Raw genomic sequence first — 26847 nt, forward strand, 5'->3', positions numbered from 1 at the left:
CCCCAAAACCCAGCTCAGAGCAAATACTGAGATATTTCTTTGAGTAAATGAATGGTGTCATCTAGATATGGAGCATGTCACGTTAACTTAATCTGTACCAAAAAATGAGTTTTAACTGCCTATCAAGAATGAAACCTCTTTCTTGTGCTCCTAATGATTAGAAATCATAATGAAAAGAAAACATGACCTCTAAAAGAAACTCTACAAAGCAAAGGCAAGAGCAAGTGGAGAGTACATCTAAATACAGAACAAAAAATCCTACTATTTACGAGTTAGAATGGGAAGATTGATCCCCCAACAGAAGACTAGTCTCCAATGAATGGGATCATTCCGTCTTTTTGTTGTTGTTTCCTTTTAGCACTGCTGCACTTAACAGCTGTCAGCGATAAACTTACCTGTGTTCTGGAACTCAAGGGAGGAAAAGAAAACACATTTCCCAAGTTACTCTAGCTTGCCATTCAACAGAGAAGTGCAAGTTACTGCTTGGTTTCATTTTGTTTGGTTTGTTTTGTTTCTAGCTATTTCTGCTCTCCAAACATCCCCAGCTTCCAACTCATACAAAACCCACACGTATAGTTGAAAAACCATTGTAGAATGGCCAAGCAAGTTTCCAACATAAAACATGGCTGGGAATGCTTGCTGCTGTGTGAGCTAAAGAGCATGGGATGGTAAACAGAATGGACACTCGGCCAAGGTATGGCTACCTTCTACTGCTTTTTTTTTCCTACAGGATGCTACTATTGCCCCCAAATGTCTTTTTAGGTTTTTTAGGCCGTTAAAAAAAGTCATACTGAGATTCCGAGATTTAGAAGGTGGGTGCTTAAGTCAGAATCTTTATTGCGAGTATGGGGCAGATAAAAAGTAGAATGAACTATTAGCTGTGATTGACAGTAAAGATACTATGTTAGTGGTAATGTCTGGGTGCTAATCATACATATGTGTTACAGAGATGTGGGAAGCATTTTCTCTTACAATCAGCTCAGTGATAAGCGAAACTGTAGAGTAAACTATGGCAGTGCTTGGCTCCCCAGGGTCCAATTAGGAAGCATGATAAATGACTTGTAAGGTCTCTCCCCCACTGATCTGTGGTGGATATAAGCTGACATTCTCTGTGGAGTCCTAGTGAGTAGTCTGCCTGCTCCCATCATACATCTTAGTATGTAGGAAAACCTTAAATTGGAATTCCAAACTCATTATGCCATGCTGTGTTCTTACTTGGCAGGTGTGTTTCTTCACAGCAGTATACAAGGGGAGGTGTAAGGTGGGATCTCTTACACTGATTTTTTTTCCCCATAAAGGTGCTTGTTTAGTTTAATACCTACAAATAACTTGTGATGATGAAAGAATATCATGAGGCTGGAATGACTGTATAAGGGAAATTGTTACTAAGCTTAATTTGTACGTTGCCTCTTCAGAAGTTGATGCTTTCTCCAGATAGATGGGATAATGGCTTAGTGGTGCTTGCATGGCTAGTAATCAGTGTTTAGAAGTGAATGTCAATACTATCAAAACTTTTTCTTTGGTTTTGTTTGAAAGATGTCAAAGAGAACGTGCATAGGTAATGCCTGGTAAATACGATGGAAAATGTAGAGAAAGGAGCCAAGGAACAGATTAAAATTAAGGTTTATACTTTTTGGGTTATGATAAGACATTTTTCAGGGGCTGGGACTATCTTGATGATTTAATACTTGGAGCAGTTTCTTTGCTGTTGTTTTTTTTTTGTTTGTTTCCTCTATGTACTATCACTTTTTAAAAAGGACTTTCACTCCGTAGAGTCTCTGAACCCAGAACTCAGTTCCCAAAGGAAGGACTTCCTTCCTGTCTACATACAGCAATGTTTCTCACAGTTGACTGCTGTGCTCATGCTAACTGGCACATGAGGTAGACTTGAGAGCAAGCAGTGCTGCCGTGCACTCTAAAGACCAGAGGAGCCTATGTCAGTTTTCTGTCCATCAAGATCCTGGTCTTCTTACCCTTTGGGGCAGCATGCCAACATTTTCTGCTGCAAATCTCATTGAGCTCTTCTTAGGCAGCTTTATTCCTTTTAATTAAAAAGACAAGACTGCCAATTACTTAAACCTAATCCCCAAATGTAACTGTTACTTTGAAATATTTTTTTTTCTATAAAGCTCATAGAAGAGCAATATTTCTGTCAAATTAAAATTTAGTGGAAGCTTGGATTTTTTGGAAAAAAAAAAATACTCATTTTCAAATCCCTGCTGGCTCTAGACATCTACATAGCACAGCAAGGCATTAAGGACAGGGAGATAACTGGGAAAGGCTGACTGGTACAGGCAGATCCAGAGCCGAAAAGCAGGAAAAGGCATTAGGAAGGAGTTCTAGGACTAAACATTCTCCTATCTTTAAATTGACTCTGTAGGATTTTTAGTCATTTAGCTTGAAGCTAAATGTAAATTTTGAGAGAAATAACACTTCCAAGCCCTTGTTGAACATTTAAATAATGGTGTGAATAAATTTTGGATTTATTCTTGATAGAAACTTTTAGCAGGGGAGAGAACAACCGTTTAGGAAACAGAGTAGAAGGAAGAGTAAAGAGGTGGGGGGAGATAAGACATAGAAATGGGGAGAAAACCTCACCTATTACACGGTGTCAAAATCATTGGATTGATGAGTGAACTATTGATTCCAACTGAAATATTGGTACAATTATCCCACTTGAGTCTCTAACCAGTAAAGAAAATCAGAAGGAAATCAGACTATTGTTCCCATAAAGGAGACAGGGAATGAGGTATGAAGGTCAACTCAATAATTTTCATGTGTATTAATCAGAGCCAATTATTTTGTTGTAAATTGGTGCTGACATGGCTGCCTAAATTCTATTTGTAGAAACAAAATCCTTGTTTCTGCCAGCCAGTGGGAAGGAGAGAAGTATTTAAGAAGGGAAATCCTTCCTAGGACATACTTTATACCCCTGATCAGAAAAAAGGGCAGGTCCTTTAGGCTAATGGTTTGGCAGTTATGTGGTAATATGTATGAAGGGCATCCGCTGAAAGTGTGTGAGTGTATATGTGTGTGCCACACAACAAGGAACTGTGCAATTTTGCAGCTCTTCTTAAATGCAATATTATGATATTGGTAAGAAAATAATGAAAAATATTTTTATTTGGCCTTAGGATGCTTCTACATTAAAACTTTAGCAGTGTGGGGATTTCAGAAATCCTTAGAATCCATAATACATCAAAATATAATAAGAGCACATTGAACTTATATCTAGCTTATGTTCGTGCAATATGATATGAGTATACTTGCCAATATCAGTGCTTTTAAAAATTATAGGACACATGTGTATCTGAATATGATTATTTTAAATTCAATATGCCTTTCTAGGAACTTGAAGCTCTCTTTTGTATATTATTTAGAATACCACTTTGAGCTTGTAGGCATGAAAAATATAATTTCTTTCCCATTTCACAGTTGGAAACACTGAATTACAGGAACAATGCTAGTAATTATCCATGATTAATAGAGGTATATATGTAAATTAACCTGAATAAGTGTGTGAAATTAGATGTGCCGATGCCAGATAGCTCTGCTCATGTTTTTAAAAGATGAATGCTTTCATATAAATCTGTGTAACTTGGGCATAAGTGTGTGCTCACTGTGCTAAGCATATTGAAAATAGATTTTGCAAAACTGTGTAGACATTAAAGTAACTGAGTGTTATAAGCATTGTAATACATAAAACAAATTACATGAACATTTAAAATTCATTGGAAAGATGCATATCTAATGAACATGAATGTATACATAAGGGTGATTATTAATATACTATAGATTTGTTTATGTGCCTGGGTGCAATAAGGGGTAGGTTGAAATTTAGGTGTCCTTTGATCATTAAAAACTGTGGGAGAATGTTGCACGTCTCTTTCTCAGGGTTTTGGGAGTTAATATAGGCAAAAGCCCTTAAAACTCTAATGGTACATTAGAAGGCCATTATGTATGTTAACTATTGTTATTATTATTATTACCACCATTATTAAACAAAGAAAAATACTGTTGTATTAAGGAGCTGAAAAGAAGCTTTTTCTTTTTAATACTAAGGATGGTATTCTACAGAAAATAAATGAAACTGGAAATTATTCAGTGATCTTCACAGCATGGGATATATTCAAAATTTTTCTCCCATTTTACCTCTCATCTTTTTGGAATTTGATTTCAAGTACCTATTCCTGAGAATGCCAGGTGAGGGCAGGTGTACCCACTCCTCTGACTGTAGCTAGGATATAGCTGTTCTGATGCCAGGCCTGCCTGTAGGAACATCAGTCTCCCTTAGGGAAGAGACATGCCAGGCCGACTTCAGATTTCTGCAAGCCTCGCTTGTTTGTGGTTTGGATTTTAATTTCTTTCGAAACTTTAATTTTTGGAGGGGGGGTTTGTTTTGTTTTCTGAAAAAGCTTTGGACAGCTGTATTAATCATGCAAACCCAGCCATGTGCAATGCGTTTGATCAATGGAAAAACAGGGATGGAATGGCAAGCAGCTGTGCACAAACCCGGTGCCATGCCTGAACCTGGAAGATAATCTCAACATTTCCCAAACCCACTTGCCACACGGGGTTAGTGAATGGAAAGGCTGTTCACTTGGGATAAATAATCAGATGGGAGGCAAACAAGTGAGACACATTCCAGAATTTGTTTTGTTTTGTTTCAAAGTGGCAGTGATCAGAAAGGGATAGGCTGATTGAGTCCAGAGAGCCCCACGCTCAAGGGAATTTTTCGCTTGAGCGTTACATAAACAAAACGGTTGTTTGCCCTTGTCCTTGCCCCTTGTTTCACTTCTTTTTAATTTTCGGAGGCGTTTTCAACACTTCATTCTGAACCTATGGTCCTCAATGTGAGAGTGTCTCTGGGCGCACTTCCATTATGAAGAAGAGCTAGGCACAAGTAAACTGGTCATTGTGCCTCGTACCCAGAAACCTAGTACCACTGCTCAGTACCCAGAAACCTCAGGAAACAGTGTCAGCCTCACAAAGTGAGAAAAGTTCCCCCAGACATTGAGAGCTGACTCTTTCCTCATTTTGCAATTCAGTGGATTTTCTGCAGCAATATAGTCGGAGGTATTTATGCAAATTTATGCAATTCAGGACTCATTTCAGAATAAATAAAGCTAAATTAAAATTAATGGAAGAAAACACCTATCAGAAACAGATCAAGGATAAAACACTATTTTATTTACATCTTTTAAGCGAAGGAGCAGGGAAGCAAACTGGTTTTATATTTTGTTTTGTTTTTGGCAGATGGGGGAAGGACATTCGGAAATTTCTGATTGGCCACAGCCAATATAAATTACCCATTGGTGGAATTCCAGTATTATTATTATCGCTGCAGAAAATCAAGCAATATGATGAAGGAAACCCAAGGGAAATGCATTTGATTTATTGAGCCTTGTTTTTGTTTAATCACAGCTTGAAGGGGTTTAGGACTGCATTCCTGCTGCGTCTCTGCTGTGCATCCCCAGTCAGTTTGATGAGCCATGTAAAGTGGGGATAGGAGGGAAGATCCTCCAATGAGAGATATTAACAATAAAGCAGCTGAAATGACACATATATCTTTGTGAGGTTGGAAATTAGGAAAGAAAGTTCTCCTTTTTATAACGGGAAGGCAGAAAAAAAATCTTTGTAACTTTTGAAACACCCACTTTCAAAACACCTTAAGGAAATTAATTGCCTTAAAAATTTTAGGCTATTTTACATCAACCAATTTCTAAGAGACAATTGATATTTTAGGAATGAAATTTAAGAGTTCACAAAGATAGTGACAATATATGATATTCAATTAAATGAAGATACCTTGCATTATAGCTATGACCACAGTGAGGCATGCTTCTCATAGATATTTGGGTACTTAATTGGCACCATAAAAAGGCTTAAGCATCCTGTTGTTAGTATTTCTTTCAATGGGAAGCTGCATTTCACTTGGGTTAACCTCGATTGGAAAGACGAGAAGAAAAGTGATTCAATCCCTAGGAAGTTAAAGTCCTTGTAAAGAACAGAAAACTTAAGAGGGGACTATCTTTGTATAGCAAACTCTCACACCAGCCATCCCAAGTCTTAATGAACAGCTTTTCAATTTCCACTAGCAGAGGACCAAAGTATTAGTATAAGATAAACTATATTCTCTAAAAACTATCGAATTTAAGAAAGCTAACTACAGTCTACCTACAATGTAAAAATCAAACTAGGGTCATTCTCCAGTCAACAGTTCAGTTTGTGGGAAATATGAAGTTCAACAAAATCCCTCATGCTCCATCCCTAGTCCAGACTGTTTTTCAGTATCCGACAGCTGCCCTTTGTGAACGGTGTCTGGCTTCACTTTGTTTAAAGTTACATATATCATAATGCGTGATCAGATAAATATTTGAGTTGGTGGCTGCAGAACTGCTCTCACAAAGGATAACTAGAGTCACAGTGATACTATACAAAGCTCATCTCAGATGGGGCATGACCTCTTTGAAAATGCTATCCAATGGTACAAATGCATATGTGTGTGTTTTTCGTATCAGGATATTTGCAAGATGGCAACATGATAAAGTGGTGTCAATCTCTGCAGCAACACTAGAACATAAATGTGTTAAAATAATTGTGGCATGTCAGGAATTCAAAATGGGATATTTTCCATTAACAGTAAGTATCATGTCGAGTCTGAAAAACAGGCACATTTTAACAGTCTTATTTTTAGTGGCTGGATTAGAAACAGATTTCATTGTTTTAGGAAAGTTTTTTTTTTTTTTTTTTTTAATTCAACAGAGTTCTAAGCTTTCACACTAAAAATAGTTTGTCCTCTTTTTAAAATTTGATAATAACCCTTATTAAGCTGTCTTGTTGATCCTTGAAACCTTGCAATCCTTAGTTCAAAAATAATTAAAATACATTTGCATATGTGAATGCATATACATGCAAAACATTGCATTATTGACACTGAATACACACAAGTTTGCAAGAATTTATAGTTTGGACAAATGTTAATGAAACATGATTCATCTTCAAACTTATAAAACAGCAGCCTTCTACCTTTAATTCTGAGCACATTGCCTTTATAGTGTGTATGATAATCCTGCTTAATTGGATTTATTTTTTCCGCGCTAGGCTCCGCATGGCCTAGTTTCCGTTTTTTCTCAGGTCTTTGAGTGCTATTTGCAAATCACTTTTCTGGAATTTAATTTCAATGGTAGGTTGGTTTCATTTCAGATTTTTTATATTGTTTTATTTGCCAATTTCCCTTTAAATAGCCTTAAGCCAGAAAGTTGTGCCTGCACCTTGCATCTAAATACAATGTAGGAGGCAAAATTTAATTTAAGTGCATAGAAAGTTTATGAAAAGGAATTCAGAATGATTATCTTGTTTTTTCATTTGTGTTTTCTAAGACAGGTATATTTAAAAGGACAGAAAAAAAAACCCATGAACTGGCCATGATTTTAAGAAAAAATAACATCTTTGTTATAATCCGGTTGAGCTGATTAACCTTTAGCAGCATACACATTAATTTTTACAAGTAATACCAATGACTTCAGATTTGGATTGTATAGACTTTCAACCATGAGGGTAGTCAGTCAGAGAATCGGTATTTTTGTGGCTAGAGAATTTAACTGGCTGGGTCCCAAATAGGTGAGTTCCTAGTTACTTGTAATAAATATTGACTGTAGGAAAAAATTGCTTGCTGAGTTCGGTATTGCCTTCACAGCTACTGACCAGTTTGAAGATGAGTCAGATAATAGTCTTGTTCCATGCCTATTCAACTGGTGTTGGAAGCAACTAGTTGGCTTTTCTAAAAAGGTTTAAGGGAAAAAAATGATTTACACTGTATGTGAATTTTATGAATGTGTTTTCCCCCCTTTGTGTGTTTTGCATGTTAAAGGTGATGGAGAATGACCCAGGAAGAGAGCTACAGTGATAAAAATCATACTGACCTTGAATGGGGTGGGGGATTGTGGGTAAAACACGTTCTAAAGGGGAAAAAATAGTAATCATCATGGAGATTTTAAATATTATATATATATATATTTTTTTCTCATGTTTAGTTATTCAAACAATTATACAACAGATGAATTTCCATGCTTACAGGATCATATCTCTCACAAAACATTTCTCTGTACTTCCTATTAATATTAAACTATCAAAGAAATTTATTAACAAATTTAAAAATGCAGAGCGTTTAAAAAGTTTAGCTAGTGTAGGAGGACAATATCAGATTGTGGCAACCCTACATACAGAATCCTACTGGAAAAAACCCACCATCAAGATTTTAGATCTTTTAGAGAGTTGAAGTTGAGGGTGTTTATAATCGTGATCAAATTCAGGTGATACATCTTGGTCTTGGTTCTCGTCTCTTTAGCTCATGACAGATGAACATGTGTCAGCTACAGATTTCTTTCCTCTCTCCAAGCCCTATAGTTCACATCAGTTTTAGCCAAGCATTTGAAGAATTTACTGTGGGCAATACTAGCTCAACTTTTCCCTCAGGTTTTTACTTCCACATTACTGATACCAAGTAGAGGAGTAATGTCAAGGTAATACATTTCTTAGCATGATATAATTTTATTTTTAGTCTATTCCTTAATTCCCCCTCTTTTTATAATACAATCTCACCTGAAATTTGATCAACCAATCAAATTTGCTTGGTGATACATCCTGTTGAGTATAATAAGAAGTACTTTTCTTTTGAACACTGAGGTCTTAGCTTAAAAGTATCTGATAGTCCCATACATAAGCTACTGACCATAAATAGAATGTACTGACAGAGTTCAGAATTTAGGGTGGCCTTCATTTATCTCATGAAAGACCGAAGCTTAAATCCTCTTCTGAGGCTCTTTCAGAAATATAGAATGGAATGTTAGGGATATGATGTATTGTTTGCTAACTCCAAAATTATATGATAGTGTAACATAATTATTGCACACTTTTCTGTGTTTCTCCTAGCAGCTTGATTAAATAAAGACCAATGGAAAATGAAAATCAACAAAAATCAAAACCACAATGAGAAAAGCATATGTGCATATTCAAATCTGATAGCCTATCATCTTGTGCCATATGCTTAAAAAGAGTAGATTTTACCTGGACTTTGGGCACTGGATACATCCGGACACTGAGAAAACTCAGTCTCCTTGCAGAGTCAGCTTTTCTCTAACTTGGCTGAAGTTGTCACTTAAATATGAAAGTTTCCTAAGTCCATTAAGATGAAGCAGGTCAACAGCAACAACTAACAATTGTATGTTAGTTACACAAATGTCAAGTAGAAAAATGGTTTAAGCCTCCACTGGTTATTTGGTATTAAGTTTCCAGCTTTGCAAATAAATAGCTAAACTGCTTTTAGCATTTATGTAGCAGTTGGAGACCACTGTCCCATATTATACTCTTTCTACTGAATTTTATTTTTATTATTACTATTATTATTCAGACTGTTTAAATGACTCAGTTTAATATTTTCTCATCATGCTGTTCACAGCTGGGTAAATGCACTCTGCCCTTATTTCCACATGACCATTTATATTGCTAAACCATCTCACCCACCCTCCTTTCAGTGCCTTTCAACTGCTTCTCAGCTTATTATCACTGTCTTAGCTCAACCTTGTTATCATCGTCTTAGGCCTATCACGCCCCATTAGTTAGTCTCTTTCTCTTAATTCCATCGTATTCACGTATCTTTCCTTAGATGCTTCTCTTTCCCAGTTTTCATTCTTATTCTTTGAGCATTTTTCTGCTGCTGTTTTATGCTAGGGTTTGCAGGATCCTGTAAGAGTGTAAAGTGAAGTAAATACCACTTTATAAGGAAAAAGAAATTTTCCAACTTTTGATTTTCAAAAGTAAGGGAGGGCAGAACCCTTGGTGCTATGCACTTCTCCTTTGGCTGCTGCTACTTGAGGAGGGTAACATGCTTAGCAGCTGATTGGGAGATAGTGGGAACAGAACTATAAGGTTGGCCCTAGTACTATGTGATATGGCTCTTAGCAAGGTCTCTTAACTCTGAGCTTTGGTTTCTTACCTGCTAAGTGGGTGGGCGAGGGGAGGAGAAATGTATCCACAGAGAACCCATTTAAGGAGTTTGCATCTAGTGTTTCAAACTACATGTTGGTAAATAGCAGCTCAAGCTGTTTTATTGTGTGGCATCTTAAAGTAGCTGGTTAAAACGCTTTGCTAAATCTTCACTCTGTTAACCAGGTTAGAGTGCAGTGGCCTGATCTTGGCTCACTGCCTTCTGCCTCCCAGGCTCAAGCAATCCTCCCACTTCAGCCTCCTGAGTAGGTGGGACCACGGGTGCACGCCACCATACCTGGATAATTTTTTTGTAGTTTTGGTAGAGATGGGGTTTTGCCATGTTTCCCAGGCTGTTCTCGAACTCCTGAACTCAAGAAATCCACCCCCGTCAGCCTCAGCTGGGATTACGGGCTTGACCCACTGTGTTTGGCCTAGGCTTTGCCAAATCTTGACTAGCATCATCAAATGCTGTATGTTTAAACAGCAAGTCCTTTCCGATAACAAAATGCTTTTTAAAGAAAACGGGGAGGCCCTCATTATAAAGACTCCCTCTAGCGCTGGATTACTCTGGTAGTACTTGAAATGTAGTCAACTACGGCTTTACAACTTAATGATATTTTAAAGTTTAAAAAGAAAATTAAAAACACCTCCTACACGTGGATGCAGCAAAGCCCAGTGTAGATTTTTTTTTTTTTTTTGCATTTTTATTCTTTTGTACTCAAAAGCCTCAAAAGACCTTTATAATCCATGCATTTCTCTAAGGCACAAGGTAATCAATCAGTGGGATTGTTCTTTAATGTGTGGGAAAATTCTCCTCCTTATTCTCCTCCTAGACCAAACGCTGACTACTAGGCTGGAATATTCACTGAGAACGTCAACATGCCAAAGAGAAGTCAATCACTGAACTAACCTGGTGGTAGCAGGCTACTGGGGGTTAATGAAAACGGAAGTGGGAGGCAACACAAGCAGTGCCTTTGGGTGGGAAGGGATGGAGCAGTATAAAGACAGTGGAAAGACCTCCTTGAGTGAAAAAAGGAGAAAAACAAATAGATTCTGCTCACTTCCTAACTTACAAGATATATCTCCTAATATTTATGCCCACATACACAAATGCAGATAATGTGTTGATTTAGGGCCTGGACTCTCGAAATAGACTACATGAATTTAAATCTCAAGCTCAGCCTTACTTAGTTGCACTGGTCACTTAACTTTTCTATGTAATGGAGAAACACAAGTACATAGTAGGGTTGTTGTGATGCATGCCTGTAGTCCTAGCTACTCAGGAGGCTGAAGTGGGAAGATTGCTTTAGCTCAGGAGTTCTGGGCTGCAGTGTGCTATGCTGGTTGGGTGTCGCACTAAATTTCATAAGGTGGCCTCCCAGAAGTCGGGGACCAACAGGTTGCCTAAGGAGGGTCAAACTGGCCCAGGTCAGAAATGGAGCAGATCAAAACTCCTATGCTCATCAGCAGTGGAATCATGCCTATGAATAGACACTGCACTCCAGCCTGGGCAACATAGCAAGACCCATTTCTGACACAAAAATATAATTTTTAAAAATCAGATCATGTATGTGAAACATTTAGCACAGTGCATACTGCAGCGTACATTGCACTCACTTAATAAGAAGTGACAACATTTAAATTATCACCCATCACCCTTTCTTCCTCCATGTCCGTTATTTTAAATCTAACTCAAGAAGACCATGAAACAAGATACACCTATCACCTTTGTGGGTGAATTTTAGTTATCAGTCTGGAAACACAGTCTGTTATGTTACTTATGCAGATGGTGGAACTTGTCTTGGCATCACTTGAAGTCCAAGTTTTCATCCATGTCATGCATATCCCCCTGTCTGACAAAGACTAGGGAGCCGAATCCTTGCTCATACATTGTGCCATTGGATTAATGTATTCAAAACATTAGATAAGGTAATGCTTAGCCCAAGGATGAAAAAAAAGATATACAGGGCATTACTTGGTTATACCAACTGAGGTAGTGTGGATCTTTGACAGACACAGTGCTAGAATATGTGGAGAACTAGATGAATGAGAAAGGAATGCTTCCACCAGCTCGGGGAAAAATTACTATGAATGCAATGTATTCTTATACTCTCAGTCCATGATTTTGACCCCTCTGGAGATCAGTATTTGAATAGAGAGTGGGGAAGTATATGTATGCATGTGACCGCAAGTTGACACTGTGTGAAAAGTCAGCTCATCACTGTGGTGGATACGGCTGAAAATGCGCTGACACACCAATGAAGATGAATAATCGCTAACTCTTCAGGGGCTCTGGCTCTGGGTCTCTACCTGCTGCTGCTGCTGGCTGGCAGAGGCTCACCAGCTGCCTGTTACTCTCTGGACTGGCATGGTCAGCAGAGCACCCCGCTGCCCACACAGTGCTTCCATCAGGGTTGCGGCCACAGACAACTGCCCCTGAGCATTTCTCCCCTCCTGACTCTTTTCTGTGGAAAATTACCTCTGCTGACACTCACACAGTGTCTTCCTTTCCCCATTAATCCCATTTATTTGAATATAAGTAGCAGACAATTGACCCACACATGTACTGTTATTTTTCCCCTCCCTCCCTCCCTCCCTCCCTCCCTCCCTCCCTCCCTCCCTCTCTTCCTCCCTTCCTTCCTTCCTTCCTTCCTTCCTTCCTTCCTTCCTTCCTTCCTTCCTTCCTTCCTTCCTTCCTTCCTTCCTTCCTTCCTTCCTTCCTTCCTTCCATCTTTCCTTTCTTTTATCTCCCTCCCTCTCTTTTCCTTTCTTTTCTTTTAGAACTCTGTGAAATACAAGGTTCTAGCTATGCAGGTTGTAACAATGGACCTCCCAAAACTAACTGTTGGTAGGTGGGTGGGTGGGTGGAGGGACTGCAAGTCCTGCTACAAAAGAAGGAGAGCTTCTCCCCCAAAATGTTTGCTCTTAGGCCTTGGATCTAAGAAATAGTGCAATAGATTTGACAACATTCTGCAATTCGAATAGTTCCTTTTTACCTCAAAGCCTAATGATCTTTCATATTCTATTTTTCAGTAAGGATTATACCTCCTAACTTTCCCGTAAAAGTGGGACATCTATTCTAAACCAAATGCTGATGCATGTGATGCCTCTGCATGCTGCCAAAGACACAACTACGGTAGTGCCTATGAGGGACCACCAGGAAGTACTACATCATTAATCACTGCACCACACAATCCTCAAATGTATAATGGAGGGTGACTTCTACTAAATCATAAAGGGCAGTGTGATAGGATATACTGATTATTCCCTGATTTTCAGCTTACAAACAGAAACTCTGTAAGATTTTTGACATTTCTCAATTTTACTGGGTTAAGGGCATTGGTATTGTAGGGCTTGATGTTACCTTCCATGACCTCTAGCAGGATCTCATTGCCTTTGACCTAGTCTATGCTCACTTTCCCTCCTCCCTCAAGTATTCCATCCTTCCAGCCTCTTTCCCTTTCCTCTCTCTCAGGCTATGGGTGATATTTTATTTATTATTTGAAATATATCATTAGCACAGTTCTTAGTCTAGGTTAAATAGAAAGAAAATATACTTTGATGCAAATGTATAATTGCTCGCTTTCTGTAACTCATCCAGTTGTTCTATCTTCTCTTTACTAATCTCTAAACAACCTTCTTTTTAAGTGTATAAGTGTATGTTGTTCTACATAGCCAGGTCAACTTAGACTTGGTAAATCTTAAATTCCCAGTTGAGGCTGGTTTCCCCATGCTAGCATTTATGGAATCCTTAATGTTAGGAATGAATCAGGTAACTACAGTTCTTAAGAAGTATATTCTCAAATGTCTTAGGAATATTAATGTCTCTAGTTGAGGCAAAGAATACTGATGTTTGGTCTTTGGAGACAAGTAAACATGTTGTGAATTTTAAACTTCGTGTGGAGGCAGCATTTGTATAACTGTATCTCATCAAACTGTCACAGACTGAAGTCAATGAGAGTTATGAATGAGAAACTAAAGGCCAAAGTTAGAGTCATTTGTGGTTGTTGCTTTTATAAATGGAGTTGGATCTTAAACAGTTTTAAAATGGCTTTAACACTACATTTCAAGAGAACTCTCACTTAAATTGATTTTTTTCTCAAAGGCTCATCTAAATGGAATATAGCAAGATAGAAACATTTCTTCTGGTCATAGTATTTCCTGTTTTTCCAATAGAATCTGTGCAGAAAATAAACAACTTAGTGGTTTGTTATTCCAAAATAATAACAGTACTTATTTTGGACTTTTCCCTTTAGTCCAAATGAACTTTCTGATTCAGCATGAGCTAACTTTTTGATTTATTTTGCTTATTCTGATAAATGTGTCTCTATTCCAAATGTTATCATTTTCTTGTGACTCCATTTAGCATCCTTCTGTTTCTCAGAGGGTATCTTCTTCTGTGCTCATAGTCACCAGCCCAACAAAGCTGGGAGTGAGAGACTTGACTCTAAGTTGCTGCTAAAGAGCAGGACTCCAAGGTGGGGTCTCCTATTAACATCAGTGACTTTAGAATGACTGCGCCCTCCTTGGTATACTTTCAGGATCTTCTCTGGTCTTCAGAAATGTTCCCCTTTCCTACCATTCCATCTCTGTTCCAAAAATATATCAGAAAAGTAATGTCTCTTCCTGTCATACAGAAAACTTTCTGCAACCATTTTTCCTCCTTTAGATTTTATATTTTAATCATTTATTCCACCCTTCCTCTTGTGTTGTTAAAAATGTACTTTCTTTTTCCAGCCTCTCCCTTCTCTCAGCACCTTATCTATTCTCACTTAATATTTCTTCCTCAATCACTCTTATCACTGCCTTCAACACACACACACACACACACACACACACACACACACACACACACACACACACTGTTATCCATTTCCAGGCTTTTACGTCACCTCTGCTTCTTAAAGGACCACTGCCAAAGAGACTTGTGTTCTCTGAATATTATTTCAGCTTAACCAGGAAAAAACAAAACAAAACAAAAAAACAAAAACTAAGGAAAACAAACAACAAGGCAGTTATCAGAAGTAAGAAAGACTATAGAGAGACGTTGCTCCATTTATAAATCTCTCCTATGCACAGGGACTGAGAACCTTGCATTTTTGTTTCAGTGCATATATCCTTATTTGTGTTTAAGTGAACCTTTAATAGATAAGGGAATGGTTTTCACGTTTTTCATGTGAAAAGTCAATTTAATTCCACCAAGTTGGGCCCTGCTTTGGCATACTTACTGAAAAGGACTAGGCTGGCATTGGTGACCCCCAGCTTGTTGGCAGCCACGCAGGTGTAGTTGCCATAGTGCTCCTCAGTGACATTGGTCACCGTCAGGGAAGACTGGCCCTCCGTGCTCTTAATCTCAAGACCATTGGCACTATTTATCCTAAGAGTTCAAAAACAGAAGAATAGAAAGGAACACTGGTGAAGGTTTTAGCTTAGGAATTCTTTCCCTAACCTGACACTGGAGGAAAAGGAGAGAAAGGAAGTAGCTAGGATTTGTGGTTCCATGCCCAATTCCTATTTTAATTGTGCAATGCCTTATTATCAGAATCAATGTCCATCAACAGAGAAAACTAGGGGATGGGTTTGAGTTTCTGTTATAGGCAAGAAAGACATGCAGGTGAAAGCTACCTGTTGAACTGTTTTCATATTTTACCTGACTGCTTTTGGGCTTCAGCTTAAGAGCTACAGGCCCCAAAGAATTTGATAAGAGATATTAAAAAGGAAGAGTGTGAGAATATAGTTCTACACAATTACAACTGGCTTGGCTTTGGCTTTGTTGTGGGGCTTCCGGTGTCCCCAGGCCCATGTAATGGAGTCATGGGGGATGGTAGGTTTGGCACATACCTAGTGTCATCCCGGTACCACTCAAAGTCAGGTGCAGGCACTGCCGAGGCCTCACATTTGAGTGAAGCTTGTCGTCCTGTGGTGGCTTCATTGCTCTTGGATTCTGTGATAGTGGGAGGATCTGTAGGAAGGACAGGCACACACGTTTATATGAGGGTCGGGGTGCTTAGAATTTCTATTCAGGAAGGAATGAAGAAGGACAATCTGATTAGAGAGAGGCAGGAAGGGAGCCATCTTAAAGCTCCATTTGTATGAATTGTATCATCAGCTGAATGGGGTTGATCACCAAAAAACTAAATAAAAATAAGAGATAATTAATGAAAACATAGACTTGGTTTGCTTAAATGAGACACTTAGCAGGGTTTTATGGAAATGGAATCTAGAATTTCTTTATCCCTCCTCCAATAGGTCATGGTATACAATTATAGATTATAAATATTTGTATAGCTTTTTCTTTTTATAAATGAAGCAATGATACCAAAGGACTTAGGAATCTCAACATATAGTTTGACCATTTTTCTTTTTCTTCTTGTCATTATAGTTTGAGATGGCCTTGAGGAGTCTGATGAAAATAATAGCCAGCTAAAGCCTTTCCAATGTAAGTTTGGTCTGATACTGTTGCAGGATTCAGAAACAAACAAACAAACAAAACTAATATTAGGTGATTACCTTCTTTTCTTTAATGTGTTCCCTTATCACCACAACCCAGGTAAATTTAGCTTTTATGTGTGGGGGTATGGCTTAAAGCCTATCCTGGTACATAGAAGACTTACTGGTATATCAGCCTTCTATTCTCTCTGGCAGTTGGGCCCTTGATTTTTATGCCCAGGAATGGGTCTACAAAACTATCACAGGCTTGAAATCAGCTGGGAAACACATTTGACACTCTAATTTTCCATGACTCATTCAAACAGTCCTACGAGGATGGAAAGAATGTTTGCATGTCCACTTGACTGTGTTAGGACTGTAGACTCAGCCTCTTGCACCGGATGATGCTGTGTTTGTGCAGGTTATGGGCCTTCAAGGAGAGAAGGCCTTTCCTGTCCAAAGGTCGTTTGCCAGAAAATGGCAACTTGGTTATGTACACATGGGAAAAACAGACTCAGACACTCTGTTTAGACTCTGTAGAGGAAAAAGCTTATTTAGGAAAATTAGTAAAGTGAACGTTAGTGGGTAAACTCATTTAAACCCTGCCCTTCGGCACCTGGTCTATCTTCCTTATTTCTGATTTTTTTTTAATATTAAAAAACTATTGCCTAAGTTTTCTACCTATAGAAGACTGTAATACTCTGAGTTTAAAAGAATGTACAAGAAAGCATCTGATTTGTCTTCAATTTCCTTTTTGATTTTACTTTCCCATAAGCTTAGACATTTTTAAATCACTGTCAGTAGAGCACATTTGAATAAACACTTGTATGTAAACAGGCATGCTAAATGGGGTTTTGTTGTCTTACTGCTGCTGGTATTGTTTTGCTTTAGACTTACTGCCTTATTTCCATATAAGCACTAAATGGGAAGATGCTGTAGTAAAACGAACCCTGGATTGGAAACTAGGAGTCCTGGGATTTAGTTTGAGTTTGGCTGTTTGGACTTCCCATCATACATTTTCTTTCTGGGCCTTGGTTTTATTACCTATAAAATGAGGGGATCCTATTTTAATGATTTGTAGCATCTTTTCCAACTGTAAACTATCCCAATTCTAGTTAAAACTGCTCATTCTTTACAAATGGGTGGTTGGCATCATTATGATCCAAGCCTATTTTCAAACCCTTAACTAATTTAACTCTTAAATTGCTAACTTTCCAAATTACTCATTTATCTATTCCATGGTTTAAGAACCAGAATTAGCAGTCGAGAAGAGGAAATCTGAGGTCTGATTTTGACTCTACTCTTAAACAGATTTGTGGTCTGGGAAAACATCAGTACCAGTTTGAGCCTTTTTCATTTTTATCTTTTTAAAAAAGAAGCTAGCTTCTAAAATTGGTTATATAGATCATTAGAGCATATCAGTTCAAAGAATAATGCAATAGTTAGTAGTAGTGGTGCTGTGGGGAGATATTAATAAAAGACACAGGATAGAGGTTCTGGGCTTGGATTTAAAGTCTGGTAGACATGAATTCAAATCTAGGCTCTGTTCCTGATTGTCCTTCCTCATTTGAGAGTTTAATACTTTGCCCATAGTCATATTGCTTCCGTTTCCTCACTTATAAAATGTTAGGGCTGGGCATGATGGCTTATGCCTATAATCCTAGCACTTTGGGAGGCCCAATTGGGTGGATCACTTGAGGTCAGGAGTTTGAGACCAGCCTGGCCAACATAGCAAAACCCCATCTCTACCAAAAAACAAACAACTAACTGGGTATGGTAGTGTGTACCTGTAGTCCCAGCTACTCGGGAACCTACAGCACAAGAATTGCCTGAGCCCAGGAGATGGAGGTTGCAGTGAGCAGAGATCGAGCCACTGCACTTCAGCCTGGGCAACACAGCAAGATTCTGTCTCAAAAATAAAAAAGATGGAACCCAAGGCAGGGAAGTACATTTGAAGGCTGAGAGATATTAGGCCTCAGAACTGATGAAACTAGAAATGGATTTCATAAGAGTGAGGAAAAGAAGCAGTGTTGAAAAGGCTACACTGTGGTTTCTGGCTTGGGCATCTGGGTAATGCCATCCACTGAGATAAGATTCATAAGTAAAGAAATAGACAACCAGCAGTAGAATACTCAATACACATTACTTTCCAGTCCTCATTTTGTCTCACTGTATTGTGTCCTTAAGCTGCCAGTGATTCCATCATCTGTAGCACAGTGGCCCATTGATGTTGGCTGAAGATAATTTTGCTTATGAATTTTGTTTGTTCAATTTCCCAATTTGTAAAATAAAATTTAACCACTGTTTGTGATTTTCTGGAGCCACTTGGTCATAACTGCCAACTGGTGACTATTTACCCTTCATCCCTTACCACTTCAGGGCCCAGGGGAAATAAATGATTTTTCTGATTGAAAAATTTGGGAAGAAGAAACTGGGCCTGTTTGACTCATCTCTTTCCTTTCTTCCTTTTGGGACCAAGCTTCTGGCTGGTAGCAGAGATTCTCCTCTGTTTCTCCATGACAGAAGTCTTACTTGGGCTCTCTCCTTTCTGCTTTCATGTGGGCAGGCCCATCCCATCCCAGGGCTGCCATGATTGGGGAGGTAAGTCGACCACACTAAGCTATTATCTCTAGCCACCTTGATCTCTAAAATTGGGAACATTTAGGTCTCCTGACCACTCTTTTCCTTACTTGTCAATTTGTTTGGAATCTGAATTACTAAGAAGCAAGCTATTTATTAGCCCTTCAGAGATCCCAGCATGGGGAAGCTGGCAGGAAACTAGGATTGAGCACTTACAAGTGCATTAATCTAGTCAGTTACAAAGGCCAGCTACTTGCTTCTCTCCTTGAAAACTTAGGAATTTTCTTGTACCAGGGTAAATATATGAATACTGATAAATATACAAAGAGCTCATTGTTTCTAATATTTTTCAAATGACACCATGGTGCAAGTTTATTTTTTCATGGCTTATTGAAATGAACATTTCAAAATTCATTTGTAATGAATTCTGCATAGGTGAGGCTAAGAAAGACTATTACAAATCATACTGCAGCATGCCTTGTGTAGTTAAAATAATAGATGTCCTTATTCAAAATACGGTCATAATAAAAATGTGGCTTCATAAAAATGCTGCACAGAGAGGTCCATTGTTATTCTTTATATGACTTTGGAATAGCTTACAATTGTCAAAGGACTCTTCCAGTTTATATTAATTCAAAATTCCATGTTCTGAAAATATTAATAGGGCCTTTCTTCTTCTGACATCACCAATAACAAGACTTTTTCAATCAGAATGAATAGGGAAACAAAACAGAGGACTAGGAAATAAAATATCATTCATTTAATCTTACTAATATTGGGAATATTCATAAAAAAGAATAACATTCTGAATAGAAAATTTAATGTATAGTCATTTACTGCATGTCAGCACTCTACCAGGTTTTAGATATCCTCTTTATTCAAACAATTAGCCCTAGGAGGTAAATATGATTAACCCCATTTTATGAAAGAGAAGACAAGCTTACAGAGGGTTACTAAGTTGTCCAAATTCACATGGTCAGTATTGGATGGACCATGGATTTAACCCCAGGTCTGTCATGCTCTGAAACGCATGTTCTGAACCTCTCTGCTCTGGTACATCTATTTGAATGAATTCTTTTGAAGAACAATGAATTTCTAACAGGAAAAAAATACCAATCAGGGGAGGGAGCATGCTGGTAGATGGAAAGATAAATGCTGCATATTTCTATTATTTATAGGGTACCAACAATGGCACAACATGTGGTGACACAGTGGATATAAACCTGTATTAGGAGTCAGGAAATGCAGATGCAATCTCTGCTAGTGCCACTTAGGTTGTTACCATGGGACACAATGCTCCCTTGCAGCCCCTCACCTAGGAATATAGACAATGATGCCTGTCCGTCTATCTCACGAGTTTGATGAAAATATCAGATGAAGTCATTAATATGAGAGCACTTTTAACACCCAAAGTGATTACGTGTATTATTTTATAGTATTATTATTCACTTGGTATCATGGATAAAGAAAGAACTTTGGAGTTAGACCTGGGTTTGAGTTCCAAGTCTACCACTTACAAAAGCTGTTTGATTTTGTGTCAGAGCATGCTTACGCTCACTGAGCTTTGTTTTCGTCCTCTCTACATGGGGATGATATAGATCATCTCCCATGGGTAGTGTGCAGCCGTGTAAAAAGCAGCAGAGGCAGAGGGTGTAGGCAATAAAAAACACATTATCTGTAGAGAATTTAGAAATGATAATAAGACTGATTTAGAGTTGCTTTTTTTTTTTAAGTCACCATGTGCCAGTAATATTAAACAATGCCAGTGATAAAGTAAATACTTCTCACTGGGGCAGACCAGGCCCAATACACCCTCCCATTTGTTTGGTGATATGGTTTGGCTGGGTTCCTAGCCAAAATCTCATCTCAAATTGTAATTCCCCATAATCCCTATGTGTCAAGGAAAAGACCAGGTGGAGGTAATTGAATCGTGAGGGCAGTTCCCCCATGCTGTTCTCATGATAGTGAATGAGTTCTCATGAGATCTGATGGTTTTATAAGGGTTTGGTAGTTCCTCCTGCACTCATTCCCTTTCCTGCCACCTTGTGAAGAATGTGCCTTGTTTCCCCTTTGTTTTCTACCATGATTGTAAGTTTCCTGAGGCCTCCTCAGCCATGTGGAACTGTGAGTCAATTAAACCTCTTTCCTTTCTAAATTACCCAGTCTCGGGCAGTTCTTTACAGCAGTGTGAGAATGGATTAATATAGTTGGCCACTGTTGGTGTGATGACTACAGTGAATTGATATGAAATCTCTAGGAGAGTCTGGGTACTCTGAAGGTGCTTAGAAAATTATGGTTCCTGTCCATATTGCAAAATTATAACGAAACATTGTAGTACTCTGGGTTGTCACTGAATATTTCCTCTGAAGACCTCATAATCGATTCATAAGTATTAGGATATGTCTTTACCATTACCTACCCAAAGGCAAGAATAAACTAAAGATGAGCATGGAGACTGAATAGGTGTAACTATGAAAAGCTAGAGAAGCTGGCCAGTCTGGTTCCATATTAAACAGTTATTTTTCTGGCCAAGGCAGGCAGATCTCTTAAAATCAAGAGTTTGAGATCAGCCTGGTCAACACGGTGAATCCCAGTCTCTACTAAAAATACAAAAATTAGTCGGGTGTGGTGGCACGTGCCTGTAATCCCAACTACTTGGGAGGCTGAGGCATGAGAATTGCTTGAACCCGGGAGGCAGAGGTTGCACGTAGCTGAGATTGGGCCACTGCACTCCAGCCTGGGCAACAGGGTGAGACCCTGCCTCAAAAACAAACAAACAAACAAACAAAAAAGTTATTTTCCTAATGTTTTCTCATTAGGTGATTTTTGAATCAAATCACTGAAGATACCAGTTAAAACACATACACATTATCTGGAGGCAACAGGTCTCTCCAGCCCAATTGTGTATTCTGTGACAACCTCTGCTTCCTCTTATCTGGAGGCAACAGGTCTCTCCAGCCCAATTGTGTATTCTGTGACAACCTCTGCTTCCTCTAAATAAATGGCTCTCCAAGGTAAGGCAAGCTCACATTTAGAAATGTCAGCTCCCCAAGTGCCCCAGCATGAGTGTTGATTGAGTTGATTAGCTCTGGACACCAGGGTGGAGGCAGAAACAAATTCAAAGAGAGAGACAAATAAAGGGAAAAGGAGTTGTGAGGATGACAATGTGAACCTATTTGGAGAGAGACCTGCGGGAAAGTGGAAGGTGGGAACATCAGCTGGTCAGTGGGGCGGGGACAGGCTTGAGAGCTGGGAGCAACTTTTGAGAAAAAATTCTCCAGGAATAGGGAAGGAGTCCAGTGTTGCAAGAGTCTATATAAAATTAACAGTTTGTATTTGTTAAACATTTACTAGGTGCTATATATTATTCTAGGTGTACTGGGCACTAGGATGAGACAAACTCAAAAATAGTTACATTTAATGCACTGTGAGAACTGAAATTGAGGAACTGTACCTAGAACCTGCAGTGAAAGAATAGGCTGTCCCTAGGACTGGTATCTGAAAGAAATTAACAGTTACTTTGTGGGTAAGATACAGAAACCTGGGAGTCCTGTCTGTTGTCTAATTTATACTAAGCTTATTCAATTGAAGAGATTTTGAGCCAACATTTTAGCTTTCTGTAAATTCTAGGACCTCCTGCCACTTAGAAAATAGATTTTGCATGTAAAAGTGGCTACGTGTAATGCTGTATGCCTACTGCAGAGAAGTGCTATCCAAAAGAAGTAAAAAGGAGAGACCATAGAATCCAGCTTGTGAGCTCAACAGGAGAGACTGTTATGTCTCTCTTCTTTACTGCTCTAGTCTCTCAGTGCCCTGCAACAAACATCTGTTGGCAACTGAGTAAATGAGTCGATGAAGTGCTGGTGGGAGAAAGTTAACAGCCCTGAGATTTTTTCTTTCTTGTAGTGGTAGTACTCAGGGTCTGTTCATTGCAATAATCTATTTGGCCAGTAGTTATCTTAACCATCCTGATCCCCTGACCTAATTCCAAAGCCTGTGTTTCGAAAAGGAAGCAGAATCAGTTTAAATAATGGATTTCATGGCCAGCAGGATTAGATGAAGCGACAGAGGTGATCCTGGGCATTTCTCTGTATGCAAGAGTGTTGCTAGGCAGACTTGGTTCCATAATTCAATCTGAGAGACTTCATCTACTTAATACAACTATATTTAAGTTGGATGAATTGTTTGAACAGGACAAGTGCTGTGATGACTAGTTGTGATATAATATAAATACAGCTCATGAGGTTTTGGTAAAAGGTGATTCCAAAGGAAATGGATACAATATTTTTCCAGATTTGTGACCATATTATTTGCAAAATTTGGAGAAATGTTAAGAGGGCAGAGTTTATCTGTGAGTTTTTCACCTACTTATTCAATACACATTTACTGAGCAATTTTTATAAGGTCAGGCACATGCTAGGTCCTGCTTGTTAGGACATACTGGATATGTGACTAAACTCATTATAGTTTTCCATATAATTTGTTATGAGGTATCTTTTTAGAATCTCAGGGTTCTGTCCATATTCTGTGGTTCACTCATCATTAGCAAAAGCTCACATTTTCATAAAAGTCTTTTCTTGAAAATTATAAGTATTTTCTTCTGCTTTAAATTACACTTTGGGGACAGTCAAGAAGAAGCAATGTCAGACTAATTGTACCAATAATAATAGGACCCAGGCGGCTAGCTTTGATCTTGGGAACCATCTGCAATTCAGACCACTTTGATGTTTCACACAATGGAAGCATAAATATTTTCTATGTACACCATGATCGGACTTTCACAAATCTAATTAAGATGAAGGTCAATTAAGAGAAAATGAAATCTTAACTCCAAAAGTCAGGGAAGAGATGGAAGATGATGGCATGGTTGTGTGTACATAAAAGAAGCTAATCTAATTATAAACTTATACAAACAGCCAGAGAAGTTGCCTTTCATGTGACAAAAAGGTCCTAAAGCATTTTATAATATTGCGATCATTAATGTGTCTTTGAAACACACTCAGCACTAGAAAAGAATAGTAATAACTGGCATTTCAAAACTCTATTACTAAAAAGTTTGAAGACAGCTAGGGATAGAAGCACTTCAGAACTCATGCAATGCAGCCCCTTGCTTCTTGGAAATGAGTGCCATAAACTATAGCAGAGTCATTTGTATCTATTGGATTCCTCTAGGTTTGGTGTGAAAGAGATTTTGCTGCTGGTTTCAGAAGTCTGCAAGGCTGGAGCAAGGCCACAGGTAATGGTGCATCCCAGCACAGGCTGAGTAAACTTTAGCAAGTTTCCTCAGCTCTCCAAGCCTCAGTTTCCACATTTCTAAAGTAAGACTAATAATGCTTAACTCATAGGTTTAAAATGGCCGTGGGGATTAAATAACAAATGTAAATCAATCAATCAATCTCTCTCTCTCTCTCTCTCTCTCTCTCTCTCTCTCTCTCTCTCTCTCTCTCTTTCTCTTTATTTTGAGACAGAGTTTCACTCTTGTTGCCCATGCTGGAGTGCAGTGGCACAGTCTCGGCTCACTGAAACCTCCACCTCCTGGGTTCAAGTGATTCTTCTGCCTCAGCCTCCTGAGTAACTGGGATTGTAGGCACCTGCCACCACACCTGGCTAATTTTTGTATTTTTAGTACAGACAGGGTTTCATCATGTTGGCCAGGCTGGTCTCAAACTCCTGACCTCAGGTGATCCACCTGCCTCGGCCTCCCCAAGTGTTGGGATTCCAGGGGTGAGCCACCGTGCCCAACCAATATAAATCTCTTAACTCAATGCTGCACATAGTAGGTATGTGGAACTGAAAATTCCTTATCTTCCTCGTGAGAGTGTGGGCTTTAGAATCAATTGGACCTGAGTCTGAATCCCTTTTCTTACATTTACTTTCTGTGTCATTTTGAAGGGGCAGTTTTACCTCCTTGGGCTACAGTTTTTCAAACTCTAAAATGGTCTCAATTATATCTACCTTGCTGGGGTTGTTGAGTAGAAAAGAGAGAATTAATATAAAATCTCTGGCACATAGGAAGACATGAGATGACAGAAAGTACTCATCACAGCCTGAAGGATACTTTCAAATATGGGTTAAGATGTTTGTACATGTATGTCTGTGTGCCTATGTGTGTGTATGTAGGATGTGTGTGCATTCAATGCATAGAAGGGAAGAACTGTCAGAGCTTCCCTTTGTCCCTGCCACTAGCCATAGTTGTGTGATGTGGGAACTTGAATTTGAGTGATGTAGAGTCAGTGCTAACTGAACAGGGTAAACTAATTCTCTTTATTCCTTTGCTGGGTGACACACATCATATAGATCCTCCCTCCGCCCACCCTCTTTTGAACTACATCTAAGAATCCTTTCATCCGAGAAGTTCAAAGTATGCCCACTTACCTATGCATCTTAGTGAAATCTTCCTTTCTAATGCCCATACTTTGGGACAAATAGGTAACGGAAATTAACTTATCAGACATTCCTGTTAGCCATCAGGGACACATGGTATCCGACCACAGTGGCTCTAATTTGTTCCCAAGGCCAATTATTTAACTAGCAGAGGATAAAATATAATCTTGAGGCATTCCCTCCTGACAAACAATGCGTTAACATGGAAATTCCAGTTAAACCAGATACAAATTGTTGTTTTTTCTTAAATAGTATGACCTTGATTTCCACGAAGACCAGCATAGTGACCGTCAGCAATGTTAGTGCTGTCTGATCATGTTTTCTTAATTCTGTAGTGTGAGTAAAAAAGGGTATTGTTAAATGTATTACGGATTACATTTAGAGTTGATTTATCAAATTCAAAAGCCAAGTCCTGCCCTTGGATGTGTTCAATGTATAAATGTACATTCCTGGCCAGAGGAGCATCTGCTTGAAGTACAATGCTCTTTTGCTAATGGAATCTTTAGAGCTCACTGGAGGTAGAGGTGCACCCTGGGCACCTAGCACCCACTGGCTTCTGCTGTACTCACAGTTCACAGTGACCTTGACTTGTTTGACATCCGCTGAGGAGACCTCGTTGGCAGCTTTGCACTCATATTTGCCTGACTGCTCCCTGGTGATGCCGAGGATCTCCAGATATTCTTCTTCTCCTTCAAATTCCCTTCCTGAAAAACAGAGGTTTTCATGATTCTTTTTTAAAGTCTGAAATAGGCAGCAGATCCTCTCATTATTCTTTTTAAAAGCAATAAATCCATATTTCTTTTCAATGATTTGACAATGTACTTTGTCTGACATCAGATTCCACAGAAGCAGACCTCAAGACAAAAAGTCTTGTGAAAGTGATTGAGTAGAAAATGCTCTCAGGAAAAACCAGAAAGAAAATGGGAAAGTGGGACTTGGAAGAGAAAGAAGTCAAGCAAGGGTGCAATGTCAAGCTAAGTCCCACAGAGAGCAACTGTGGCTCAGTCTTTCAGGGAGGCCTGGGGACAGCTCATGTCCCACTTCAAAATTATTCTGATCATGAGGCTGGGAGCTGGGGTGTTTATAGGTGCATGCACTCACCAGTCACTGGTTAAGGGTTTAGAACAAAGTAGGAGCTGGCGGGAGGTACATGCAAATCATAAAGTGTTCTGAGGGGCTATGGCACCAACATCATCTATTACACCATGCTGCAAAGCACTCTTTTTTGTTGTTGTTGCAAGGCACTCTTTACACCAACACTGTTATTAGACAAAGTGGCTTCCTTTTGAGAAACCACCACTCTTCTCCAGATTCTATTAAATTCTGTTCATAAGGATTGTATGCTAGACTGCCTTGACAGTTGTGATCTCTGTTTCATATCAAACTACATCATCATAGAGGCTTTTAGGCCATGGGCCAGATCCATGAGAATGTGCTGCTGATGGTGTGTTTGTGATGGACTGT

The 26847-nt window shown here is 38.9% G+C and overlaps 1 protein-coding gene across 2 annotated transcripts in view; it reads right to left on the bottom strand.

The window, feature by feature from the left end:
- Nucleotides 1-26847, bottom strand: part of LSAMP (limbic system associated membrane protein) — a 673527-nt gene that overhangs the window by 23929 nt on the left and 622751 nt on the right. The window contains exons 4-7 of one of the 2 annotated variants that reach the window (XM_030941397.1): nucleotides 25953-26087; nucleotides 15832-15952; nucleotides 15219-15367; nucleotides 7926-7961 (exon numbers count right to left, since the gene is read on the bottom strand). In XM_030941397.1, coding sequence (XP_030797257.1) covers nucleotides 7926-7961; nucleotides 15219-15367; nucleotides 15832-15952; nucleotides 25953-26087 — 441 coding nt within the window. The remainder of the gene's footprint in view (nucleotides 1-7925; nucleotides 7962-15218; nucleotides 15368-15831; nucleotides 15953-25952; nucleotides 26088-26847) is intronic. The other variant, XM_030941402.1, reaches the window with a different exon arrangement.

Source organism: Rhinopithecus roxellana, chromosome 1 (assembly GCF_007565055.1).
Source record: "Rhinopithecus roxellana isolate Shanxi Qingling chromosome 1, ASM756505v1, whole genome shotgun sequence".
NCBI lineage: Eukaryota > Metazoa > Chordata > Mammalia > Primates > Cercopithecidae > Rhinopithecus > Rhinopithecus roxellana.